Source organism: Geospiza fortis, unplaced genomic scaffold (assembly GCF_000277835.1).
Source record: "Geospiza fortis unplaced genomic scaffold, GeoFor_1.0 scaffold897, whole genome shotgun sequence".
In the NCBI taxonomy this organism is placed as follows: Eukaryota; Metazoa; Chordata; class Aves; order Passeriformes; family Thraupidae; genus Geospiza; species Geospiza fortis.
In genome coordinates, this window is record NW_005054580.1 from 137,502 (window position 1) to 163,471 (window position 25,970).

Below are 25,970 nucleotides of genomic sequence, written 5' to 3' on the forward strand. Positions count from 1 at the left end.
CCAAGGTCTTTTAAGACTAAACTATCTAATGAAGAGCTGACACCTGGATTATTTTCCCTTTTAACCCAATAACTGATCCCACAGAGCTGCAACGGGGACTTTCCCACCCAATTACAAAATGCCACCCAAACCCATGGAGAAGGAGGAAGAAGAAGCATGAAGAAGAAACCCAGGATGACACCTTGTGCCCTCCATCTTGCTGCCATCCACAACATACTAAAAATCCCAAAACTAAATTTCTCACCAAGTGATATAACTACACTACTCGCTACTTTTGTGGATTCTAGTTTATCTTGAAGTCTGGGAAACTTTCTCCATGAATGGGGGTCAAAGTCAGAGCTTCCCTGGGGGTCAGGGACCCCAGAGCAGACTGAGAAATATTCCCAGTGCCCTGGGTTTGCACAGTGGGGCAGATCTTACCTGACAGCAGCATCGGGTCTTTGTCCACGGATTTGCGGACCTGGTCGGACTCTCCAGTCAAGGAACTCTCATCGATTTTGAGATCATTGCCTTGAATAAATATCCCATCAGCAGGTAGAAGGTCACCTGTGGTCAGAACAGGGCAATGGAAAACCTCCGTGAGATTGTTTTTATAATTACACTATGGGTTTTGTTATAAAATCACAATTAATTGCATGAAAAGGTGAAATGAAAGGAGAAGGGAAGGAATGACTCCTGATTGTGTCCACACGAGCCACAGTACTGCAGTCCAGGCTGGAATGGTCTTTTATTGCAAACATGTTCTGCTTCATGCTATCCCAGAATCCAAATGTGTCACATTTACCTCACAATGGACATCTCCCTCATGGGGGCTTGGCAGGGAAGGGCTCCTCACATCACCTGGAGGTTTCTCCATCAGACTTCATAGGAATTAACAGCAGCTAATTAATAGCTGAGCTGCCCTTTCCCTTCCCCCCCTCAGGGAGCCCTTAGGTAAGTCCAGGAGAAATGTGAAGGCTGATGGAAGGGGATAGTGCTGGAATTAACAACTCCCTCCAGAGCACACAGAGTTCCTGCAGGAGTCTCTCACTCCACTGGAGCATGGGGCTTTCCCTATGGCATGGAATTATCAGGCACCTCATTTGGGGAGTCAATCTGGATCTGAAACAACTCATGAGGTGATCACAGAGGCCCAATTCCCTTCTACACAACATTTAAAAACCCTTCCTCCTGCCCCTAACTGGACAGAAATAAAAAGAAATTAATCTGAATAACAGAATCCTCTGTGATAGAGAATTACTTTTGTACGAACAAATACAGAAAATGGGAAGGACAAATACAGAAAACTGGAAGGAACTGGAAAACTGACCAATCCTTGTCCTGGTCAGAGAAAGAAGTTTAGACCAACTGAATTGATTTCCTAGTGCAGTTTTACAGCAGGTCTTCATGTTCTCCTTTTGCCCTGACAGCTCAGGTGTCACCTCAGCATGGCCAACACTGATTTTCTGTCCTATAAACCTGCCAGGGAAGCGTGTCCATGCTGCTGGGAAGGGCCAGCAGAGCAAGCCAAGGCTCCAAAAGCCATGCACTCACCATATTTGACCTGTGCAATGTCCCCAACCACGATCTCTGCCACGGGGATCTGGATGACCTGTCCCCCTCGCACCACGGTGAACTTCTGCTCCTGCTCGATGCGGCTCTGCAGCCCCCGGAATTGCTTCTCCTTGCTCCAGTCGTTGAAGGCAGTGACCAGGACCACGCAGATGACAGACAGGAGGATGGCAGCACCTTCAATCCAGCCAGCTTCGGCCTCCCCCTCATCCTCAGCTCCTCCTGTTGCAGTACCACACCCTGCAGAGATGGTAAGGACCGGTTTAGGGAAAGTCGGATGCGCCACAAGAAATGAAATTTGCTGTGACGTGACAAGGTGAGGGGATGGAGCTGCTTTTCCAAGCACTGCCTGCTGATGAAACGTGGCAGAATGGAGGAAAAGGACAAATAAAGAGATCTGTGAAAAAGAGAAAATAAATAAATCGACAGAAATCCTTGTCCTTTTAATTTTTCTTCTGAGCAACCCATCCTTGGTGAACCCGGACTAAACAAATGGAAGGAGAAAGCACCAATTCTGTTTTGTGATAGAGGAATCAGAGCTTCACCTGAGCCACCAAAACCTGCAGGGTAAGAATAAGAATAATACTGAAAAATAAGAATAATACTGAAGAACAAGAATAATACTGAAGAATATGAATAATACTGAATAAGAATAATGCTAAAGGTGACAGAAAGGACTAAAACAATAAATGACATTAAATAATGCAAAGCAATGGCATTAAATTCGCATTAACACCCTGTCAGATTAAATTAAACAATTTTAACATATTTTTTTTAAACAATTTTCAACACAATTTCTGAATGTTCTGAACTAAACACACTTATAGGGAGCACTTGTTAAAAGAACACTGGGGTCAGCCGGGTTTATCAGCATTTCAATTTGATAATGAATGTATTGAGGAACACTGAGTAAAAACAATTCCCTGATATTAATTCATCAGTCTTCCCTACAGAGAAATGCAGTGGGATGCTTCTAGAACTGCAAGTACATTATTGCTGCCAAAAGCAAAACAGCATTAAGAAAACCACTCTGTTCTGAACTGTAAATTCTGAATTACTTTATATACATCTGCTAATCATTTATTTCAATTAAAATTTAAATGGATAACATTCACCAAAGGAAAGTGACATAGCTCTTCTTACTGACAGAGCACCTGGGAGAAATATTGGGCAGCCAAGGGCACATTCCAGAGTCACAATGCAGAGAAATCCCAAGTGGTGGGAGAGAGGAGAACTCAGCCTGGCCAGCAGAGCCTCCTCTCCTGAGGGACCTGGGAAGAATTGTTCCCATTTTCCATGAAGAATGGGACCAGGCAGGAATTTGACATCACTCCTCCACCTCACCCAGGTACCAGGGGGTTCAGCAACTTTGCTTCCACCTCTGACTGAAGTTTAATTTGGTTTATTCATCACCTCTCACTAGAGAGAATTAACAGCCAGGTTGATTCCTGTGTTTAAATGACAAACTGGAGCATCATAACCCATTAACCAGCTGAGTAATTGCTCTTGCATGTGAACAATAACAAAACCACCAAAAGTCAAAGGAAGAAAGATGAGCCTGAACAGCCACTAAGAGAAGAAGAAAATGAAAATAAAGGGAGTTTTTCGCCAAGTTCTCTGTAGGTTACACCGAGTCTCTAAGGGCAAGGCAAAGGCTGCTCCCAAGGGCAGGGGCTGCCCGGGCAGGGGTGTCCTTCCATTGCTGGCCCACCCAAACCTGCAGCACAGGAACCTCACTAAAACCACTTTTACAGCACTCAAGGAAGAAATTAGGCAACTTTTTAAAGTCCAGTACCTTCAGCTGCTCATTACCAGCCTCAAATGCAGCTCAGAAACCAACCCTGCAACTTCCTCCTGCAGCACAATAGAGATTTTGGGAAGCACTAATGAATTTTGCTTTGTTTAACCTTAATCATCTCAGCTGGGCTCTGTTGGATCTTTAGATTCCTCTTCCAAATCAGCACGTTCACTTTTGTCTTGATTGTTTTAAATTAGTGCAAGTAATTCTGTTTCAGCAGATGTAACACCAGAATTCACTCTCTTTTTTTATTAGATATGACTTAGAATTAAATATGATGAATATTCTGGTTTTTTTTTTAACAGCAAACCTCCTCTTCTATTTCTCACAAAAGAAACATGGCCTGGTCTAGCCACAGTCAAACACTGATTCCATTTCCTTTTCAGATGGTTGAAATTTAGCCCAGCTTGTACAAATTACAAAGATCTGCTGCAGAGTAATATTTCCAAGACCCTTCAGTAAAAAACAAAAAACCGGAAAAAAAACCCAAAAAAATCCCACTTGATTAAGAAAAATCAGGTAAAAATAAATATATTCCTTGACTTGAGCAGTGAGGTTGATTTTGTGTTTGTGTTGTCAGAACTGATCTCCACGTTGACACATGCATGCAAATAATACAAAATATTGTCATTAACATAAAAAGAATTACCTGTAGATACCTTGTAGATGAAGCACAATCAAATAAAATAATTCATTTTTCAGCTGAAAATTTTGTTTTATTCCAGCTGAAAAAATTATTTGTAACAATGGAAGAAAATCTGAAGGAAACAGATTGAACTTAGAGCAAGCTCTTGGAAAGTGTCCCTAAATCTGACAAGCTTCCACACTGAATAAAAAATCATGTTTATGACTTAAAATCATGAGACAATCCTCCACAACCCAATGAAAACAACAAACTTTTAAAGGCATTTAATTTTCTTTTCTGTTCCTTTCATCTGACAATGATAAATTCGGGTGGAGCAGAGGTGGTTGAAGGGAGGAGGGAATTTTAGGAGTAGAGGAATTAATTGCCAGACTTCCTCAAAACCTGAAGTCTTTGAGAGGATGGAGGAAATTCTGAGCTGATTTTTGAGCTGTTAATTGTTAAGATTCAATGTGGCCTCTCTGAAACCCCAGGGCCCAGGTGAGAAGTCAATCAGACCACCAGAATTTCCCAAAATTTTGCTTTTGCATTTTACACTCCACAGAAAGGAGATGGGATAAAAGTGCTACATAAATTAATGCAAAATGTTCCTCTTTAGGAATAAACTCCAGCAAAAAACTACCTGATTCTTACAAGAGCAAGATTTCTGAGCAGATTTTTTTTAATATGAAAAGCAGGATTTTAAAATGCAACCTCTGCCCTTTACAACACGACCCATCTGTCAGGAAACATTTACTTGAATTATGTGGTGTTCTTGCTTCCAAACTGTTTTAGAGGTGTTCCTTTGATAGGAAAAAAAAAATAAAGGAAACCTGCATCTCCATTGGTTTGAGTCTGTCTAATGTTTTCTTATTTACTTACTGAAAAATAATTGGGTTTTAAATTTTTTTTTCTGCTAATTTTAGGAATTATAGCAAGACTTACATGGATTTACAGAAAGAAACTTTGTGTATTTCTAGAGGAAAAAGACATAAACATCTTAACTCTATATTTAGATTATCTGTCCTTATTGTAAAGTGACCCAGTATTGACCTTACAGATAAGGAGAAAATAAGAAATATTAATAAAATACATCATATTAATACACCTAAGTAGCAAAATTGAATTTAGAACACCTAGTATTTATTTTAAATGTTCATATAAGCTTGCAAAATTCATGTTGAGGTATAAGATTGGTGTTCTGCTTTCAGAGAGAGCACGTGGCTCTCACTGCTACCCAAAAATCTGCCTGAGCTTTTATTGAAATGCACAGAGTGAAAAGCAGCACAAAAGAGCTGTTATAACATGCAGATGGGATTTGTGGCAGGGTTTTATTCCAAGACAGCAAATTGTGATGTTCTCATCTTAAATTCCCTTTAACAGAGGCCCTATCTGTCAGAAAACCCAAAAGCAGAGAGGTAAAAAAGTTTAAAACATGGAACTCTTTTCTCCCACAATTCTGAATGTGTGCCCTGGCCACAGTCTGACCCTCACAGCACAGAAAATGTGCAGGGCTTGAAACTGAGATGCTGAACACCTGCAAGTCAAGGATGTAAAGGGCTGGGACTCCTTTGGCACAGAAAAAGCAGATGGAGCCTTAAAATGGATCAATTTATCCCAAAAGGAGCAGCCAGGTGAGCTGGAGCTCCCCAGGAGAGGGAGAACCTGGCAGCACAGCCTCAAAGAAGGCTCAGAAACACAAAAGGAGACCAAGGGGACTCTTGTGCCCATGAAATATCTGAAAGGACGTTTCCAGAACCTTGTGGAAGGAGAACAGAACATTAAAAAGCTTAAAACTGCCAGAAATAGATCAGCAAAGCTGATGGAAAAGTGTTCTACAGAGGGGAGATGAAAGGAAGGAAAAATCCAAAGGAAAGGAAAGAATAGGGAAGTTCTGCCACCCATCACAGGCAGGGAGCCCAGCTGAGGTGGCAGCAGCTGGATTTCCATCTCTGCAGGGACTGCAGGGCTCCAAACCTGCCCAGAATTCCCATTCTCAGCCCAGCTGAGGTGGCAGCAGCTGGATTTCCATCTCTGCAGGGACTGCAGGGCTCCAAACCTGCCCTGGAGGGCTCAGCAAACCCCCAGGCACTCACCTGGGCTGCACTTCCACTCAAGAAATTTCAAAACTGGCCAGAGAAACCTCCTCTGCATAAATAGAATTTAATTATATGGAAGAGTTTAAAAGGAAAAAAAAAGGAAGAGAGGCATAGGTTATTGAAGGGAAAGTTAGAAAAAAATTTGAATGTGCTTGTGGTGAAAAGGGGAAGAAGGAGAGGAGGAGGCACAAAAACAGGTTAAAGCACTTTAGGAACAGTGAGCAAGAGGCAGCACGAGGTAATAACCTGGTGGCTGTTATTAATAATTTCAATTTAGTGAAAGCTAGCAAGCAAGAAAGACAATTAATAGAAGTCCACAAAAAGCCAGACAGCATCACCTGACAGCTTGGCAGGCTCATGTCCTGTTGGATCTGGAATGCTTTTACACCATTTCAATGTACATTTCTCCTGATATCACCCAAACCTGGGCACATACAGGAGGAGGCACACGGGCTCAGCTCACCTAAAAAGAATATCTGCTTAAAATTTCAAACAGCTATCAGGAGATTCTTTAAGCTGCTTTGAATAACATAATGATTATAATTACAAACTATACGATCCTGAGCTGCAGCACAGTAATTTTTAAATCAGAAAAAGTACATTTTTAAAAATCTGGGAACATCTGTATTCCTAAATCCCAACCTACAGCACATACCTCTCAGCTACTCATTTCAACCTACACACTGCTATTTTTAAGCTGAGAATACCTTGTGGCATTTAAATTCCCTAGGAAAATCTCCTCACACCTCCAGAGGTAATTTTTTTAGTCAGTCAAACTGGTTTTGTCATCAGAAAGACAACAGCTCCCCGATAAAAACTTTTTATTGAATCTCTTTCTCTAAAGACATTTTTCCCCTCGCTGCAGCTCCAGCGCTGATGTTATTAAAGCAAATTGAGCAGCTCAAAGTTACAGCTTTGTCATCAGCTCTGCTTCCCAACAGCACCACTGATGGTTCTAACTTCACAAATGTATTTAGCTGTGTAACAAAAGGAACAATAACCCAAAAATTATGTGATAGAACCCATAAATTCCCCTCCTTAACAAGGCTTTTCGAGCTCTAACAAACACTGCAGTGTTCGTTTCTGCAGATTCCTCCTTGTGCCATGTCTTTTGCTCCACAAGGAGTCCCAGGAGTGATTGGCACCACCATTCCTGCCCCAAATCCTCCTCTGCATGACGGTGCATCAGCAGATGTTGAATCACTTCCCACGAGGGCAGAGCAGCACAGGGCTGGCTCCGAGTCACAGCCCAGGCACAGGGGCAGGAATCACTGCAATTTCACCCATTTCTGCCTTTCCCTCACTCCCTCCAAGGGTTCAGTCCGCCTGACAAACATTTCCAAGCGAGAGGAATAGTGGATTTGTCTTTCCAAACAAGCTGTGGGTCTGCTGGTACATAAAACCAGAGATAAAAGAAACAATGGGAAGGATTCCACTGATTGATGAATGGAAAAAGAGATTTGCTTCTACAAACAAACTTCAGGTCTGCTGATAAATGAAATTAGACATTGAAAGATGAAAGAAACAATGAGGAAGAAAAACCCCTAAATTTCGTAAGAATTAACAATTAAAAGGGAGAGTTAAATTAAAAGTGAGGGAAATCTTTGGTATCAGGTGTTTTGGGAAGTCTGAACCTCTCAAGTACAGAGGTACAGACTGTGTATGTCATAAAAAATGTCATAACTCTCTCAGAATGTCATAACTCTCCCAGAAATGGGGAAAGAGAGAAGAGAAATGCAGCCAGGAAATTTGGATAAAAAGGAGGCTGCATCCTCCAAAAATGTGAGTGATTCTAGGGGAATGCCCCATGGCCTCTCCCTTTATGGGAATAAAGAAAAAAGACTCCTCTGTCTCCTCTTAGGACATAAATCTCTGGTGTTTGTGGGTTAATTTTCATAACACAAGCTACCTGCAGGATCAGTGTTCTCCAAACCCACAGAAGGGATTTATGAGGGTGACAAAATTACCCCACAAACATCAGCATTCAGGGGGTTTAAACATTCACTAAAAGCCACTTTTGGACACGTCTTTGAACCCAATATGAGAATTCCTGGATTTGTGATCCACCAGCTTGTTATGTAAGGGCTCCAGGGGGGCAGGGAGGGGGAAGCAAAGAGCTGCTGTCCCTGTGGGTTTGTTATGTAACTGCCAGCTCCAGAGCTTCCTATTAAATATTTACACTTTTTTGGCATCTATATGCAAGGAAACAAATCTGGGGGCCCTGAAAGCATAGACAGATAGAGATCTAGATGATATCGATTATAGATAGAGATATACATAATAAAGATATAGAAATAAAAATATATACAGACATAGATATATAGATATAGATTTAGATATCGATTTTATAGATGTAGATATTGATGATATAGATGTAGATGTAGATGTAGATATAGATATACATAATAAAGATATAGAAATAGAAATAGATATAGATTATATAGATATATAGTATTAGATATGGATTATATAGATATAGATGTAGATACAGATAATATAGATATACATAATAAAGATATAGATAGAAATAGAAATAGATATTAGATATAGATATGGATATGGATATAGATAGCTATAGATATATATGCATAGATATAGATATATATAGATATAAATATAGATAGAAATAGAAATAAAAATAATACAAATAAATATAGATGTAGATGTAGATATAAATATAGATATAGATAGATAGATAGATATAGATGATTTAGTTATGGATAGATCTAGATCTAGATCTAGATCTAGATCTAGATAGATATAGATACACACCTTTCTCTCTCTCTCTCTCTCTCTATATATATATATGTATATATATATATTCACAAGTTCTGCAGCCTGATCACAAACATTCATGAGCACAGGAATGTTCATTGAACTATTCCCTCCATTTCAGGAGAAAAATGAGGTGTGTCAAGCAGGATTCTTCTGCCTGGCATCCCCAAGGAAATTCACTTTGGAGAGATCAGGCAAAGGGATGGATCCTCACTCCACCAAAAGACCAAGCAACTGCTTCTACAGTGTTTATATTCAATTTTGTTTCCTTTTTTTTTGGCAGAGAGAAAAGAGATAAATGCAAAAAAAAAAAAAAAAAAAAGGGAATTTTTATTACAAGTCCTGTTCTAAGGGATTGCAAGAGACAAACCTTGATGTTGGGTTGTTGTAGCTTCACTTATATTGCTCCAAGCTAGAGATGTCAGGTAAATAAAACCACGTATTCTAAAGGTAAAACATGGGCTCCAAATGCAGGAATCAGACCTTGAAAAGTTGCTCTGTGTTTATTAACAAGGATTCAAGTGCAGTTATTCAACCACTTGACTTGCAAGGGCACGTCCTAGCCGAGTCCTACTTGCAGAATTAATATTTCTGGAGGATCTCTTCCTGGAAAATATGTGAGAAGACTTTTGATGCTGTCCCAAAGTTCTAAATCTCATTGCCTCTTCCCCAGCAGAGAGCTGAGTCGTGCCTGGCACCCTGGCCATGTGTGATGAGCAATATCCAAGAGTTTTGTCAGAGATCTGCACATTTCTCATGAAGGGAAGGCATCTGGGGGACCTCAGATTTTGCAGCCCAACATGGATTTGTAGAAAGCAGATGTAGGTCACTTTGCACTAGGAAATAATTCTTTAATCTGCAGGTCCCACATGACAAAATAGTGCATATTTTGCACTCTACAAGTTCTCAATGTGTTGTTACTGACACCAGCTTGAGTCTTAAATTTCTGTCAGGAATTGGCTCCCAAAGCTGATCTGGTGTGGGGAACCCTACAGAATGCAATAAATATCAATATAAAATAAATTTTAAAAATTAAAATAAATGAAAAATGAAGATAAATTAAAACCAATGTAAAATAAATGAAAATTTAAAAACTCCACGTTGCAATAAAAATATCAATTGACTCAAAAAACCCTAAGAAGTGCTGGATGGGCAGGACCTCCTTTGTTCTCTCATTCCAAAGGTGATGGGTTCAAAATAAAGGAAAGAGAAGGTCATAAAGACAGACAGACTGGCTGGATATCCAGCCAGGAAAGCAGGAAATTAAGAATCAAGGATTTTATAATGGGAGGCTTCAGAAAAGACAATTTCTACTAATAAATTTTCATGCACTCTCAGTCTAGAAGCAGCTCCCTGTAAGCATTTTAGAATATGGCAAAAATCAAGATAGGTGTGTTCTAAAATGACCAGTGGAATATATCTTCATCCAAACATCTAGAAAAGAGCAATTGCATTCACTTAAATTTCTGCAGCCCAGTAGGAATTTGCAGAAAAAGTGTTTTACAAGAATGTTTACCCCCATAATAACAACAACTATAAACAGCCTTGTAGGTACTGCTAAACAAACAAACAAAACTTTTATATTAAAAAACCCAAAATAATTAAATTTAAAGTCATTCCTCTTTAAAATTCTGCAAGTAATAATTATTTGAGGGATTAATTGAGAAGCTGTGAGCCAAAATTACAAGACAATATTCCACAGTGCAAGGAAGGCTGTGCTGTTACAGTGACCTTCTCTCAAAATAAAGGAGCTCTTAGTATGAACTACAACTATCCCATAAAGAAATACACTTAATATTGTTTAACTCTCTCTGCAGAAACAGTAAAAAAAAAGAATAAATCAAATATAAAAATACATTTGTAAGCAACAAGTGATTCTGACATTTCTCTTCATTTCAGCACAAATATTAATGCCCACAAGGAAAATTCTGATGCAAGCTGAAGCCTTCTTTGTATTCATGCAGGATATATAAAAATAGAGCTACAAAATTCTCCACATTTAAGTCACTGTTCCAAGAATGCAGAACAGGTGCACATGGTCTTAACCTTAAATGGTTTTGCTCAGTTTAGAAAAAAACCTTTTTTTCTCAGGGTTTTTCATGGAAAAAAGCTGGACAGCCTCAGCTAAGTTCCAGTGCAGAATAAAAATACATTGAGAAATCTGGTTTTGCAGCCAGCCTTGAAATGCCCAGGAACTCTACCAGGAAAGTGTTTTAAATTCAGACTTCATCAAAAACCAATTTAGAGCAAAGAAGAAGACACAGCACAAACAAGGGATCCCCTTCAGATTAAGTTGTTTGAATGTCATAACTATGATAAAAAAATATATCAATGTAAAACACAAACTCTGTTTGAAAGATGTATGGACTAAATTGAATTAGCAACGTGGGGAACTGTGATCCCAGAACTTTGGATGAATAAATGTCATTGGTTAATTCAGAGTAAAAGAAGGAGGGAAATAAATCATTTTTTTTTTTCATGATCACATGTTGCAACACCACATTTAGAACAGGCTATTGTGCCAATGCAAACAAACCATTAGGAATAAAACCAATTAGAAATCAGAATTTCTGTTAGCTTGATATTAGCAGGGAAGTGGCTGTCCATATGTTGACATTTACTCACTTGGAAAAGTTTAATTAAGTTTGATTTAGAATTCTAACCTTGCTATTAGAAGGGGGGGGAAATGGCAGAGGGAACGCTGCAGCTCCTGGGATAAAGTTGTCTTTTCGAACACGAATGGATGAAGGAAAAAATATATATAATGTCAGGAAAATCTGCTAAGTTTGGAGCTGCAGCTAAGCAGCCATGTCAGAGATAAAGCTGCAGCTGGGTTCTAAAAACAGGAAGAATACTCCCATTTCTCATGGAGCAATACCTGGCTACTTCTGATGCCTTGGGATTTTGGCTTTTATATTTTTTATTTATTGGAACGGCAATCTTGCATTTCTTTAGTGTGTAACTCCAAACCCCACAGCCAGTGTCAGCTGCAGCTTTCCCCTTTTTGGCAGACACAACAATTCCTCTCCAGGCCTGGCAATCAAGGACACCTCACTGCCTCAGGGCCCAGAGATGGGAACAAAAGGGACTTGGGGGGAGCAAACTTGGGGTCAATGACTTCATTACCTGGAGCTGCAATTGGCAGATGAACCCCAATGTGCAAATGGACCAAACTTATAAAAGTATAAAAACCTGTGAAACATTGTCCATTTTGGGTGTAGGCCCTGGGGGATTTCATCTGCCCAAAATGTACCTGCAGGCCCTTCAATAAATAGAACTGCTTTTATTCCCTTAATTCTGTCTGGCCTCTGGTTTAGATAGCCCAAAAAGGCATCACTTCCAGCACTTGTGAAATGCAGCTGGAGGGAGAGGAGGCTCTGAGCACTTCCTCAGCTCCCACTCAGATCACTGAGAGCCCCAGGAAACACAGAAACCCAGGCAAATAAAGAAATGTTTCCCAAAAAGCAGCTCTCATTGGGGCACTCAGCTTTAAATAGAGCCCTGCAGAACGTTTCACATTGACAGAGAGCAACAAATAGCTGAGAAATGCAGGAGCAGATGAGAGCTGTCTGTCCTGTGCCTATCCACAGAGCCTCATCCCTTTCTGTCTGAAGCACAGGGATGAAAAGAGCAAATCACTGCAAAAAGGGTTTTTGGGGTGGCATCTGCCTCAGTGGTGGGTGCTTGTGCTGCTCCATCCCTCTCTGTGTTCTGATAGAAATGAAATGTGCTTGCTTCCAAAAATATTCTCCTTTTTTTTGGTCTTTGATGCTTTAAAACAAGGCGTTCTAACGGGGAGGATTTAACAGAAATATTACCAAAAATCTGCAAAAAACAAAATTAAAAAAAAAGGTTGGCTTTGCCTGGAAATCTTGACAGATGTTTTGATGCGATACGCAGAATAAATAAACTTATCTGGGCTTTTTGTATCTCTTGGTCTTCTGTGGTATTGTTCTTTCTGCAAGAAACTTCAGAAATTTGTATTTTCCTATGCCCTTTGTACCATGGCAGAGGTTTCTTAAGTAAAAAGGTTAACATTCAACACATAGTTCTACAGGCTAAACTTTAAATGCTTAATTCGTATTGCTAACTCAAGTGAACTCCAACAATCTCTATTTCAGTTTCACGGGAGCTTCTAAAACCCCAAGAGGAGCAGGGGATGGAGTAGGGATGCCTGACCACACTGACACAAACATTTCTGTAGATGTTTGCAGTTGCTTTGGTTGTGTTCTGTGCTAGCAGAAACCTTTTCCAAGCTCTGAAACACTTCACACACCCAGATAATTTAGAGAGAAATTGCCAACTTTTTCCACCAGGCAGAAAGAGGTTACTGAGAAAAGGTGACTGATTTAACAGGTCCCCAAAGAGTAATTCAAAGTTTTCAGAGGGTCAGGGCTGGAAAGGCACTGATAAAGAAAATTTGCAATTGAGGAGCTTAAACAAAAAAAATAACCCTGCAATCCCAGAAAATTCAAGATTGCCCTTGGAGCCAGTCCTGGAGCACCTGGGCCTCTCCTGATGCTGTCCCTGCCTCGCTCAGGACAAGGAGAAAACCTGGCCAAAGGAGATGGGGAAGATTTGTAGAGCTGAGCCACAAAACCCCCTCATAACCTGCAGTGTTTGTTGCTTGCATTCCATTTCTCATCTCCGTTCCTTCGTGCTGGAAAGCTTTCAGGGGTGAGGAATGAGCTCAGTAAAAGATTAAAATTCTGTCATAATGTCTGACAGCAGCAGGCAACAAAAAGTTCTCCCAGTATTAGCATGGCCCTATAAAAGCAGTTTTACAGCGCAGATCTCTGTGCTAAGGAAACGTGTCCTGAACTGTGGGTCTCAGTTTATTTTCACCCCAAAGGATGGGATGAAATCCCCCCTGAATTCACATCAAAAACACCTTCAGTGGGAACCCCACTGGGGACAGACAGGAGATGGGATTTCTGAGACAAATTCTAAACTAAAATGTTCACCTGGATCTATGCAAAGCTGCAGGAAATGAGGATACTCTCCATTTAGAATGTGCATTCTATATTTTCTGCATATCAATTATCCACACTGAACTGAAACAAGAGGAGCAGCATCTCCTGGAGAGAAAAGGCAGAGCTGGTGCAAAACAGAAATAAATCAAAATTACTTGTTTAAATGCTACTTTTCTAATAGGAGAGATACATGTGTGTGTTTATATATATCCATGAAAATATGCATATATGCAAAGTGCCTTCCTGTTCAAAAAGGTATTTCTGGTTTGTTTCTGTGCTTAAACATTTTTTTTCCAGGTAATAATTTTTCATTCTAATTCAAGCCCACCAACAGTGAGGAACTGTAAGCACAGGCAGACTTTGGGATGTAGCACAGTCTGTCTCAACTCCAACTGTAAAATAATCCTAGAAGCTGATCCAGAAATACTTCATCTTTAAAAAGTCACATCATAAAGATTCTGCAAATTTGAATACTAATTGGTGTCTTAAAGCTGTCAAATTAAAAATTATTTTTAAATCATTATGAGATAAGAAAACATTCCATTTTCCTGTATTTTATATTATTTAGTTTCATTTATAAGCTATTAACTTTTGGCAATAAAGATGTTTTCAGAGCTTTTGGGCTCCCATTGATTTGAGGAAATTTTGATTTATTTTTTTTAAAGACAGGTAAATATTTTTAAGGTAATATTTTAGTTCCCTTTGTCAACTTCAGTGCAATATTTGCATTTTCTGTACTACTGCCATGCTGCTCAAATTTCAAATCCCCAAAGAAAAAGATGGGGAAGTCTGCACAAACAGCTATTCCCTGGTATTTATAATCAGGCTGTCTTCAAGTACACAAAACATGGCTGCAAATAAAACACCACAAATCGGTCTTTACATCCTTGTAAAACACAAAACTCTCAGCGTTGAGTTTCAATTCTTACAAGATTTAACCAGGTAATTCTTACCTGGTTACACACCAGGAATTAATGTCTCTATGCAGGGACACTCAGATTATCTAGGGAATTCAGAGAATTTCCATCACTGGAATCTTTTAGAGATAACTCTGATAAATGTCTGTCAGGGAGGGTTGAAGCATTTGAGCGTGGGATGGACTAAATCCCCTCCAGCATCTCCTCAGGTGGGTTTGCTCATCATCTCCTGCCTCCTTGGTTTTAGGCTGGTGTTGCCAGGCTGGGATTAGCCAGGCCAGGCTGGAGTGCTCTCTGATTTACCCACCAGCATTCCTCCTGGTATCATTCTCAATTTAGGGAACCTTGGGGAGCCCTGGGCAAACCCAACCTGCAGGACTGTCCTGCCTTTCTGACCTTCCTGGGCTCAGGACCGTGGCCAGGTGAGCCCTGCACCCCCTTGCCCATCACCCCTGGCTGTCAGCACCCCCAAACAGCCCCCAGGGGCTGGGGGCTCCCCAAAGCCACAGATCCAGCCAGAACCCCACATTTACACCTCACCCAGCTGGGAGGAACCAAGGTGGCTGCCATGGGCTTGGGGCTCTCTCTAAGAGCATCATCCCAAACTCCAGGAAAGGCTCAGTCTGAGTCCTGCCTGGCCCCTCTCCATGAGGAGGCTCCCCATGACCCCACAGCACAAAGGACTCTCACCCATTCATCCCACGGAGGAGCCCCCAACCTAAATCTGTCCCTTCTTTTGAAAACAACACCAAAGCAAAGATGTTTCAGAAATTCAGCAGTGTCTCCAGGGAATGACCACGCAAAGGGGCACAATCTCCTCCCCACGAGCTCAGCCTTGTACTGGTGACAATGATGGTTGGGACACACAGCACACACACTCCAACGTGTCCTGCTCTCTGCTCATGGCTACTTAGAACTGGCATTGAAATACGATTTAGAGCAGGAATTGAAAAAGCAAATTCTTACAAGCACTAAATTTCCTTAGCCAAACAGGCTGTGGTAATGTCTCTAGAAGCCATATGCTGCTTCACCTCATCCCTGCTTTGGGAGGAAGGAGGTTAAATGGGGGTTTTGGCAGAACAAGCTGTTTTTAAGAGGGCAAATACTTCTGTTTCTCCTGTTTTCCAGGCTGCCAACTGCTTCGTCCCCTTCCTGCTCACAGACTCCTTAGACTGGTTTAAAAAATCCTGGGGGAATCTCACGGTTTAATTTTTATGGTGAATGAGAAAAGAATTTTGAGTGTGTGCAGCAACACTCCTTAAAAGCTGTTTTGCTAACTCTGACAACAATCTCCGCTTTTGAGATTAATCTATTTTATATGAAAAAATGCTATTTTCTAATAGCTCAGCTTCTCTTGAGAATGCTCCTCCCTGGGCAGCACAATAAAACCCTCTGGTGCAGCGGCAGCTGGATCAGTGTGATCTGTTTAGCAGCAAAGATGATGAAGGATTCCTATTAGGACACATCAGCTTTTAAGGCTGTGAGCCCCTCATACCCCCTGATATCCATGATTTCCCATTGATTGCTCAGTGCCTGGAGAACATTATGTAACACTCTCTATGCAGACTTACAGAATGAGACAAAAACAGCAGAAGCTGGAAGATGTTCACCACTTGTTGTTTTCAGCATCTGCAGCAAAGTTTTGTGAATATTTTCAGTTCATGTAGGGGCTTTGTACTGACACGGGCCATGAAATGGGGTGTCATTTAGGCTTCAAAGCACTGCAAAGTGTTAAAACAAAGGAATTTTGGCTTTCTTCTGAAAAGGCTTCATATTTTCTCCAATACATTTTGTTTAATGGAGAGGACTTGAAGAGATGTCAGATTTACAGTGTCCCAAAAAATGTTACTGGGAGACATGGGTTAAAGTGCACACACACAAATTGTGGAGTCATTTTGTCTTGATCTTGGTTTTATAACTGGGAGAGCTGGCAAAAGACTTACAGTTGTTTATTTCTGTGTGCTGCTATGATTTTAGGAGGGTTGCAAAATACCTGTAACATTGGCCTTACAAAATAGATTTTTGTGCTGCCTACGTTTGTGCATTTTTAATGCACTCTACATTATCACATGTAAAATGCTCTTAAAAAAAATTAAGATGTAAAGCTGCCACAAAAGACTAGAGAATTAACTTTGGTTCAGCTGACTCATATCTGACATTTCTTAGTTTTTCACTCATTAATCAAATAGATTAACTGCATATTAATGAACCTCAGGGTGGCTGATTTTTAGAGACAGGGAGATGCATGCAACCTTTTCCTGTGGAAAATGCCCTGCAATCTTGAAAGCGCTGTGCAAGACCCTCAGGATGGAAAGGTCTGGCGAAGGATTTAAAAAATGAATGTGCTTCATTTCACATTCAATAGCCCTCCTGAATTGATATGGTAAGGGAAATGGAGGCTGGGCTGAAAAGGTGAAGACAAGGTAAAAAAAATTGATAAATGCTGCATTAAAACATTGAGTTTCTATCCAGTTGTGCCTCACTAGGAAGTAAATGAACCAAATTCCTCAGAGGATGGCACCAGACCTTCATGTGGCTATTTATCTCAGGTTACTTTTAATTCAGTTTAATTAAATTTGCTTCGAGTTCCTTGGCAATCAGTGCTTTCCCTTTTTCAAACCAACTGTTTATTCCCCAAGGCCATTTAATCCAGGGGGCACAGGAGAATTCCTTGTTCCAACCGACTCCTGAGCCGCGCTCATTTCTATGCCGAAAACAACACAAACGCTCGGCAGCGACAGCGCCAAACCCAACAACCCCGACGTGGCCGCCCTTGGCAGGAGCTGAACACTCTCCCCAGAGGCTTTCACAGCTCCCAGTGCCATTTCCCAGAGCAGATGAGGTGGCAGAGCCCCTGCAGGGCCAGTGCTGCCGTGCCTGGTGGATGCAAGGGTGGCCTCCTGCCCGCCGACACCTGCGCGCGGCTCTGAGCCAAGCGCGGCTCCATTTCCAGGTTTCCCCACCAGGCATCTGCTGTGTTTATACAATCTAAGAACAAGATGATTTCATCACAGAGATGGAAGGCTTCTAGAATCCCCAGGAAAAAAAAAAAAAAGATATATAAATATTCACTGGACCCATTTCCTGAGACACGGCGCTTCTTAGAAAGGGAGTAGAAGGAGTTTTGTGATCTGGGGCAGCGAGTGTGAGAAAGAAAAATGTTGCTGGGAGAGTGGGAAGAAAATTGTTGAGAGTTGGATATGGAAGGAGTGAGAAATTCCAAATATCACCTACCTGAAATTACTAAAATGAGTGCAGTTCTGCCACAACTATGGGCAAATAAAGTGAAGGGAAGAAAATCACAGTTTAAAAACTGGGGAGAAAAAAGAGAAGAATCCCATCCAATCTCTGGTCAAGCAGTCCTGACACATATGGCAGCATAGAAAGGGGCTTCTCCTGCCTGTTTCACCTCCCCTGAAACCCTGAAATTCTCTTTAGCAGCCTAAAGCAGGAAAACCACAAAGTGACCCAAAGAAAGGTGAGAGCTGGACCACAAAATGACACAGCACAAAACCAACATTTTGAAGTGTTTTGAGGGAGCAATGGCTCAATTTCACATTATTCCAATGGGTTTTAATTTTTTCTAGGAATACCCAGAGTGAGTTCTGGGGGACTAGGACAGACATCCCATCTTTAGAACGTTGTACCTGAGCCTAGCACACACACTATTGCAGCTGTTCTGCTCCAGCAGAACTCCAAGGTAGGCAATTTGCATGGAGGAGAATTAGACTGTCCAAATTTATTAGAATAATTTTCTTGTAATGTACATCAGCACAAACTGCACAGAAATTCAAGCTACCTGATGTTACATTCAACATTTTCACTCCTAACTAAAAAAAAGAAGCTTGCTGCCAACTGCTCTCTATTTTTTCATATCTAGATATTCTTTTTTTATAGGTATTCTTTCTAATATCAATAAAATTTTTACTTTTCTTCACTTTCTCCCAGAGATACCCAAAGTAACAGCTGATCAAATCTCCCTCACTGTGACTTATTTCCAGAGCTGCTAAAGAGATGAAATGCCAAAAGACACATCTTGAGCTGTGCTCCACAGGCAGGAACCTGGGAGAAGGTGGGAACAGCTCAGCACTTCCAACCCCATGCCAGAGACCTGGACAAGGAGATGGGGAAGTTCTTTGTTTGGCTTTGGGTTTTTTCTCCCTCTCTGACTGATTTTTAGAGGGTTTTTTAATCTGAACACCCCTTGGCTTCTGCAGGGAGAGCCTTTCCTGCTGCCTGGTGCCTCAGGCAATGCTGCCAGGTTGGCTCCTGCCTCTCCCTGGCTGTTTGTGTCCTGCTGTCCATCCCACACGAGCAGGGATTTGACATTCCCTCAACAGTTGTGCCACAAGTCTGAGTGAGCTCTGCCTCCACAGGGAGGCTCAGCACAGGATCAGGGTAAGGCAGCATCCTCACAGGAGCTGTGCAGCAGCTGCACCTTCCCTGCAGATTCTGGATGTCCTTCCTGGTTCAAATCTCCAGCTTGAGTCCCCACTGAGCAATGTGACACATTATAAACATGATAAGAAAACCCCTGAGTGGTGAACCCCATGAAATAAAGTCTCTTTTGTTTATAAAATATGAAATCAAGTCTCTTTTAGGTCATGAAAGGCCAGCAGGAACCCCAACTCCAGCCCTGGGCAGCAGCAGCAGCATAAAAGCACCAACATCTCAAAGCAAGTGGCTTGGGAGGCCCAAATTTCAGGGGACCATGTCCTGTTTCTGTGTTTTTCCAACTTGTTGTATGAGTAAGGGGAAGGGTAACCCAGCCAAAACCCTGCTGAGCAGCACTGAGCAATGTAACTGATCATTTCACTTTGTTTTCAATCCAGACCTTTGCCTTGGGAATTTTAACAGAAGCTGCCTGAACCAAAAAGACTTTTCCTTTTTTATTCCACCTTTAAGCTGCTAAAAGCTGTACCCTGGAAAATAGATATCCTGCCTGGGGCTTCCTGGTAAACACTGGGATGTTAAGACATCTTTCCTCAGGCTGCTTTCTCCCCACTTTGCAACCCACAGTAGGAAACAGAGCTCGAGGAAGAAGAGTTAAAAAGGTTTGTTACACTCCTGTAAACAGCAGAGGATTGGCAGGGCTTGACATCAGCAGTTTTTGCAATAAGATCCACATGTGATGCAGGGGCTGGAGGTAGAGACAAGGAGGAGGACTGGAGAGGGCTCAGAAATCGCTGCTGAAGGTGTTTGCAGAAGGCTCTGGGAATGTTTGGACCAGTTCACATGGGCAGAGGTGGGGGAGGCACCAAAGCTGCAGAATCCTGCTGGGGGACTGGGGAACAGCAGCCCCAGAAAGGGACAGAGCTGCAAATGGCACCAGGGCATTTCTGCCAGGAGGGACTGCTCCAGCAGAGCTCTGAGGGAAAACAGTGGGGAAATACCAAAGGAAACCAGCCAAAAACAACAAACAATCAAAAAAAAAGCACCCTAAAAACCCACAAACAAACAAAACAACAAAAACCCACCAAAAATAACAAACTGCCAGGTAGAGGAGGAGATTCTTGCATTTCTACAGGCACAATAGGACAGAGATTTGGGAATGGCCAAGAGAAGCCATTTCCCATTCCCTTGGTGGATTTCTGAGTCTTTCCTAAAGGATGTCCTGTTTCCTCAAGCAATGTGATGCTTTGAGTCCATTGCTTGCTCTCTATCTACTCATACACTGTCTTTAAAAACAGGACTGGGCATTTCTTTACAAACTGTGCATAAAAATCATTTCACCACATACTGATATACAAACATTTCAATTTTAGTCCTGGACTACCTCTAATCTACATTACAAAAAAAAAAAAAAAAGTGAATTAAATGATTTCACACTTTCATCAAATCCTCTGAGCTACCACAGACCCCCTGCTCTGCATGGCCAGGGAACACTCTGGAATCCACAACCCCCAGGCAGAGATGAGATTTTCCTGAGGAACAAAATATTCTTACCCTGCCCCAGCCACAACCCTGAGTGATCCTCACTGCACTGGAGGCTGCACCTGCACTGGGAATTTTCTCTCAACGTGCATTTGCTACAATCCAGCCTCAGTTTTGCACTTTTTTGGAGAGGGCAGCAAACTGATTTCGTGTGGCTCAGTAATGAGAGCAGTAATTGCCACGGGGCTGACAATGATTTATGCAGAAGTTCTCAACTGCTTCTAATGGCCTGTCAGATGGTGAAAGGGAATGCAAAGCACATCATCAAAACCACTCCTGAGAACATTCCTAAAACCTGCACTCCTGCTAAGGAATATGAAAAGAAAGAACTGGGGTGGCTTCTGGAGAAGCAATAAAACTGCATTTTTATCCAGAGATTCCTCTAGATCAGATTCCCTGATTGCACCAGAAATGGAAATTATGTTCTCCAAGACTCACCCAGATCTGAAATTAAGATGTGAATGCTCACATCCTCACACAAGGCTCCTTCCTGAGCACTCTAATATTTGTTGGAGCTGTGGATTTTATCCTGTTTTTCTCCTTCAAAAGCCTCAGGAGAAATATATTTTGCACTTCAACTGCAGGAAGCAGTTAAATGCTAATTCTGTTACAGCATCAAAAGTTACGAGTGGGTTTCAAGAGTCAAGAGAAGAGTTAAACTTATTTTTTAAAATACTGATGATTATGATTATTATACTAATCAGTAATGCCATTGGTAGATATAAATTCAGTATGTGAGAGGGGCAGATATAGATATATTAAATAAAGGCAGATAAATGCTCAATTTACAAGTGGTGTCTCCCTGACATCATGTTCTAAAGTTTCTTGTTTCCATATTACAAGACTGTCACTTCTGGGGGTGACAATTTTCAAGTTACTCCAAGCAAGAAGTTGATGAGCTCAGAATATTGGCAGTGGTGGTTGAATATATCGGTGTGGAAAGAAAACTCCTCTTAGCTCATTTTCAAAATGAAAATGCATTTCATTTGGAAAAACAAAAGAAAAAATTAGAATTTTAAGGAGGAGGCAAGATCAAGTATCGAGAACAACATGTGCCAGATCTCCTTTCTAACACCTGGCTGTACTTTCAGAAGTAAATATATTATTTTCAAGGGAAAAAAAACCAACAAAATATAAAAGTTGCCAATAAGTGCATATTTCAATGAAATTTTCATTCTGGGGAGAATGAGGAACAGAAAATACTGAAGTCAAACCCATTAAAATCAATTACAAGTGAGATTACTCCCCACTTCACCAAGGCAAAATCAAGCTTATTATGTCCATTTTCCAGAGTCTGGGACTCTTCAAAAAGTCATCTACCAATAAATTAAAGGTACCCTCAGCAGCAATTTATGATATACTAATTTTCAAATTAAAGGAAATTATTTCTACACCTGCCCCAAAGAAAGACTTCCAAAAAAGTGTGGAAGACCTTTACAATGTGTTCCACAAATTGCATTACAAGATATTCACTAATTTGATTTATTTTCTTGTGTAAACCAGGGCAAAAGCTTTCAGGAAAACAATTTAAAGCAGGGAAAGCAATGACTATTGAATAGAATGCTGTGCTGTGGGAAAACACAAACACATTTTCCCAGGCTGTGCTGCTGAGCTTTCCAGACTCCCTCACAATCTCAGCTGGCTCCTGTCTTCCCATGGGAAAAGAAACATTTTAAATGCAGGATCAAAATAAGAAGAATAACAATTTGAAAAAGAAAGGAACAAGCCTCCATCTGTGCCTGATGACACAGCTCCCCTAAAACCTGGAGAAATCATGCTTTCAAAATTCCTTTCCCCCAAAATAAAACAAAATAAAATAGGGCAATCTGCACATTTAGTCTAAGCTAAATCCTAATTTTGTCAGGAATCTCTCATGGTTTATAACATCCCCAAGGTATCCCACCAGTTAGATGAGGTAATTCCAATAAATAACATTTTCTTCAGTTAAAAAAAAAAAAAAGCAATGACTCCTTTATCTTTCCATGCCTAAATCGAGCACCTGCTGAATCAATAGGCGAGCATTCAAAATGCAGGGAGGGAGCAATGAAAGGCTCCCAGTGATTTCTAAAGGATTAAAGCAGCCCAGGCAGGAGGCAGGAGCTGTGCATGGCTACGTGCTGATTGTGCTGCTGAATGGCAAGGCAAGGAGGAAGGGGCTGCAAGGAAAGCAGCCAAAGGAAACTGCAGCAAATGTAAAAAGCATTTCAGGGCTATATTTAGAGGAAGACATTCTTCCTACATTTGCCAAGCTGCTCACGTCATTTCACACAGCATGTTTGATCCAGCTTTAGAAGTCTGGGAGGGAGCAGGAGAGAGGGGGGGAGGAAAAAAATCTGGATCAGCTGCCAGAAATGGAAATCTTGCATTTATGGAGAGGAACAAATATTTTAAGCATGTGAATTCAAGAGTGCTTTCCAAAGAGGGTGGGGGGGGGAAATGGGAAAAAAGGAAGGGGGGCAGGCGGGGTGGTAAAACTTCCTGCAGCCAGAAAGGCTCTGCAGAATATGGGGAATATTTATCAGGAACAGGATTTTCTCCAATATTCCCTTTGGAGCCAGGCTCATGAGTCTGAGCTGCACCACTAAAAATACTAAAATGTGTGAATCTCACTGAGTTCAAGCCTTCATCTGGTGTAAACTGGAGATCTGTGCTCCTGCAATGGGATCCAGCAGTTACATAAGCAATTACATATTTCTCATCCATAATACGTGATAAACAACCACAAAGGATGAATCAAACACCCTCCAAATGCAGGCTCAAAGGTGCAAAGTGTATCAAAACCATTCCAGTTTCACAAGAAAGTTATGATTTTCCTTTAACTCACGTCATGAGGTTCAGGATTTGCATAAAGAAACGTCAAGATGAAAAGAAAAATATGTCAGAAGCAGATGTAACGGGATCAGGAACAAACCACGTGGCAATTTCCTGTTAGTGACCTTCTGGAGGCTGGTGATGGAATTGATTTGAGATGTAGGACATGCTTTGCTTAAACTGAGATGACTTGTGTGAAAAGTTTTTACCTTCATTCCCTTCTCCAGGTGGCTGATAAAAGGAAAGCCCCAAAGATATGATGGCTGCAATTTCCAAGATGATAAGAGTCACGTCCTGCAACGCTTCCCAAACTAGCTGTATGAATGTTTTTGGCTTCTTTGGAGGTATAAAATTTTTTCCAAAAATAAGCTTTCTTTTTTCTAGGTCTGCAGCAGTTCCAGCTAATCCTGTAAAGAGAATAAAATAAAATAAAATCAGTTCAAATTGCCATGAAATAGAAAATTCATCCCAATAAATTACTTCTCCAAGAAAAATTCCAAGCTGTAGTACCTATGGCATATTGACAAATGTAAATATTACACTTCAATTGTGCTTTCAGGAACAGAATTCTCACGAGCTCCATTTAGTACTAATTCCTGCCAGGTTTAATCATTAAAAAGCCTTTGAATTCAGAGGTTTGTATTAATAAGACCTATGTATATACATATGTACAAGCAATGACTTCTGGAAATAGATCCTCAAGCACAAAGAAATTATTTTTGGGATGGAGCTGGAATAGCTGATGGAAGCTTTTGGTAATACCTGTAGCAGATCACACAAATCTTTGTTCTGAATGCAAAGAATAAATCAATAAAACCTCTGTTGTGCTACTTCAAAGCAACCTCTGGCTGCACATGGACTTCAGCACATCCCTGGAATGAGCTGCATCACATTTTTGTCACAGGAAAAATATTAATGGCAAAGTGACAAGTTAAAGATGCACAGAAGGGCAAAAGGAAACACCATGTATTTTACATGATGCTTCAATTTGAGAATTTTTCAGTTTAAGGACACAGGATAAGAATGGGCGATTGTGCTGAACAATCTACTGGGGTGCATTTTCCCCTCCTTTGTAATTATATTAAAGGACACATGTCTGGTGCCTTTCCAGAAAAGCAAAACAAAACAAATTTTAAAAAAATCCCCCCCAAACAAAACAAACAAAACAAACAAACAAACAAAAAAAAACAAACAAAAAACAAAACCCAAAACCCAAAACTTGCAAGCATCAAGGTAAAATAACTGAGCCCAAAAATCCCTCTGAGCAGCATAAAAAACTGCAAGAAGTGTTCCATGTTTCTGCCAAACAATTCCTGATATCATTGGTTAGATTGGAAAAGACCTTTGGGATCAAGTCCAGCTGCTCCCCCAGCACTCCCAACCACACATCCCTTAAATCCGCCCAGGACTGGAACAGCCTGTTCCAATGCTGGTCCCCCCTTCCTATGGAGAAATGTTTCAAATATTCAATTTACATCTCCCCTGGTGCACCTGGAGTTTTATCCTCTTGTCTTATTTAGAGAAGAGACCAACCCAGCTGGAACATTTACAAAACTTTAGGTTTTGAAGGTGATCAGCAACATATTTGTGGTTATTTAGGATTATTTATGGCTATTTAGGATTATTTATGGCTATTTGTGGCTATCCATCCTTACATGACATCAGGAAAACACCGAAGATGAGGAACAGGAGGAGACTGTGAGGGAGGAAACCACCAACCCCACTCCATGAGGATTTCTGAGCTCAGGAGGTTCAGGGCAAATCCCTGCCCTCCCCAAAGCCTGTGGGACACTTCCGGGATGGGAAGCCCTGCAAACATCCCCTGCAAGCAGTGAGGGAATGCCAAGAGTCCCCACTCTGTGCCTGGTGCACCTGGAGGCTGTTTCCTCTTGTCGTACTTAGAGAAGAGACCAACCCAGCTGGAACATTTACAAAACTTTAGGTTTTGAACGTGATCAGCAACATATTTGTGGTTATTTAGGATTATTTATGGCTATTTGTGGCTATCCATCCTTACATGACGCCAGGAAAACAACGAAGATGAGGAACAGAAAGTGCCTATGAGGGAGGAAACCACCAACCCCACGCCATGAGGATTTCTGAGCTCAGGAGGTTCAGGGCAAATCCCTGCCCTCCCCAAAGCCTGTGGGATACCTCAGGGATGGGAAGCCCTGCAAACATCCCCTGCAAGCAGTGAGGGAATGCCAAGAGTCCCCACTCTGTGCCTGGCTCCTCCAGTCCCTCCTGGGTGGTTCCTCCATTTCCTCGGGACGAAAGCGATGCTGGATCGGCCCTGCCTCGCTGCAGGCACATCCTGACTCACCTTTCCCTTCAGGTGTCTCCTTACAGCTGCTGGGAGGCTTCTGGCTCTTGGTTAACTCATCAAAGTTTCATTTCCCCCTCAGGTGCAGAGAAACACGAGCCCCTCCCGTGGATCAGGGTTATTATTACCTCACCCCGTTTAATTTGCAGGGCCTGTGCTCAGTGACA

The 25,970-nt window shown here is 41.3% G+C and overlaps 1 protein-coding gene across 11 annotated transcripts in view; it reads right to left on the bottom strand.

Annotated features, from left to right (window-relative positions):
• The window catches only part of ATP2B2 (ATPase plasma membrane Ca2+ transporting 2), a 305,210-nt gene that overhangs the window by 94,608 nt on the left and 184,632 nt on the right, over nucleotides 1–25,970 (bottom strand). For all 11 annotated transcript variants that reach the window (XM_031064309.1, XM_031064303.1, XM_031064308.1 and 8 more), the window contains 3 exons: nucleotides 23,690–23,887; nucleotides 1,534–1,791; nucleotides 421–546 (listed from right to left, as the gene is read on the bottom strand). In XM_031064309.1, the coding sequence (XP_030920169.1) occupies nucleotides 421–546; nucleotides 1,534–1,791; nucleotides 23,690–23,887 (582 nt within the window). The remainder of the gene's footprint in view (nucleotides 1–420; nucleotides 547–1,533; nucleotides 1,792–23,689; nucleotides 23,888–25,970) is intronic.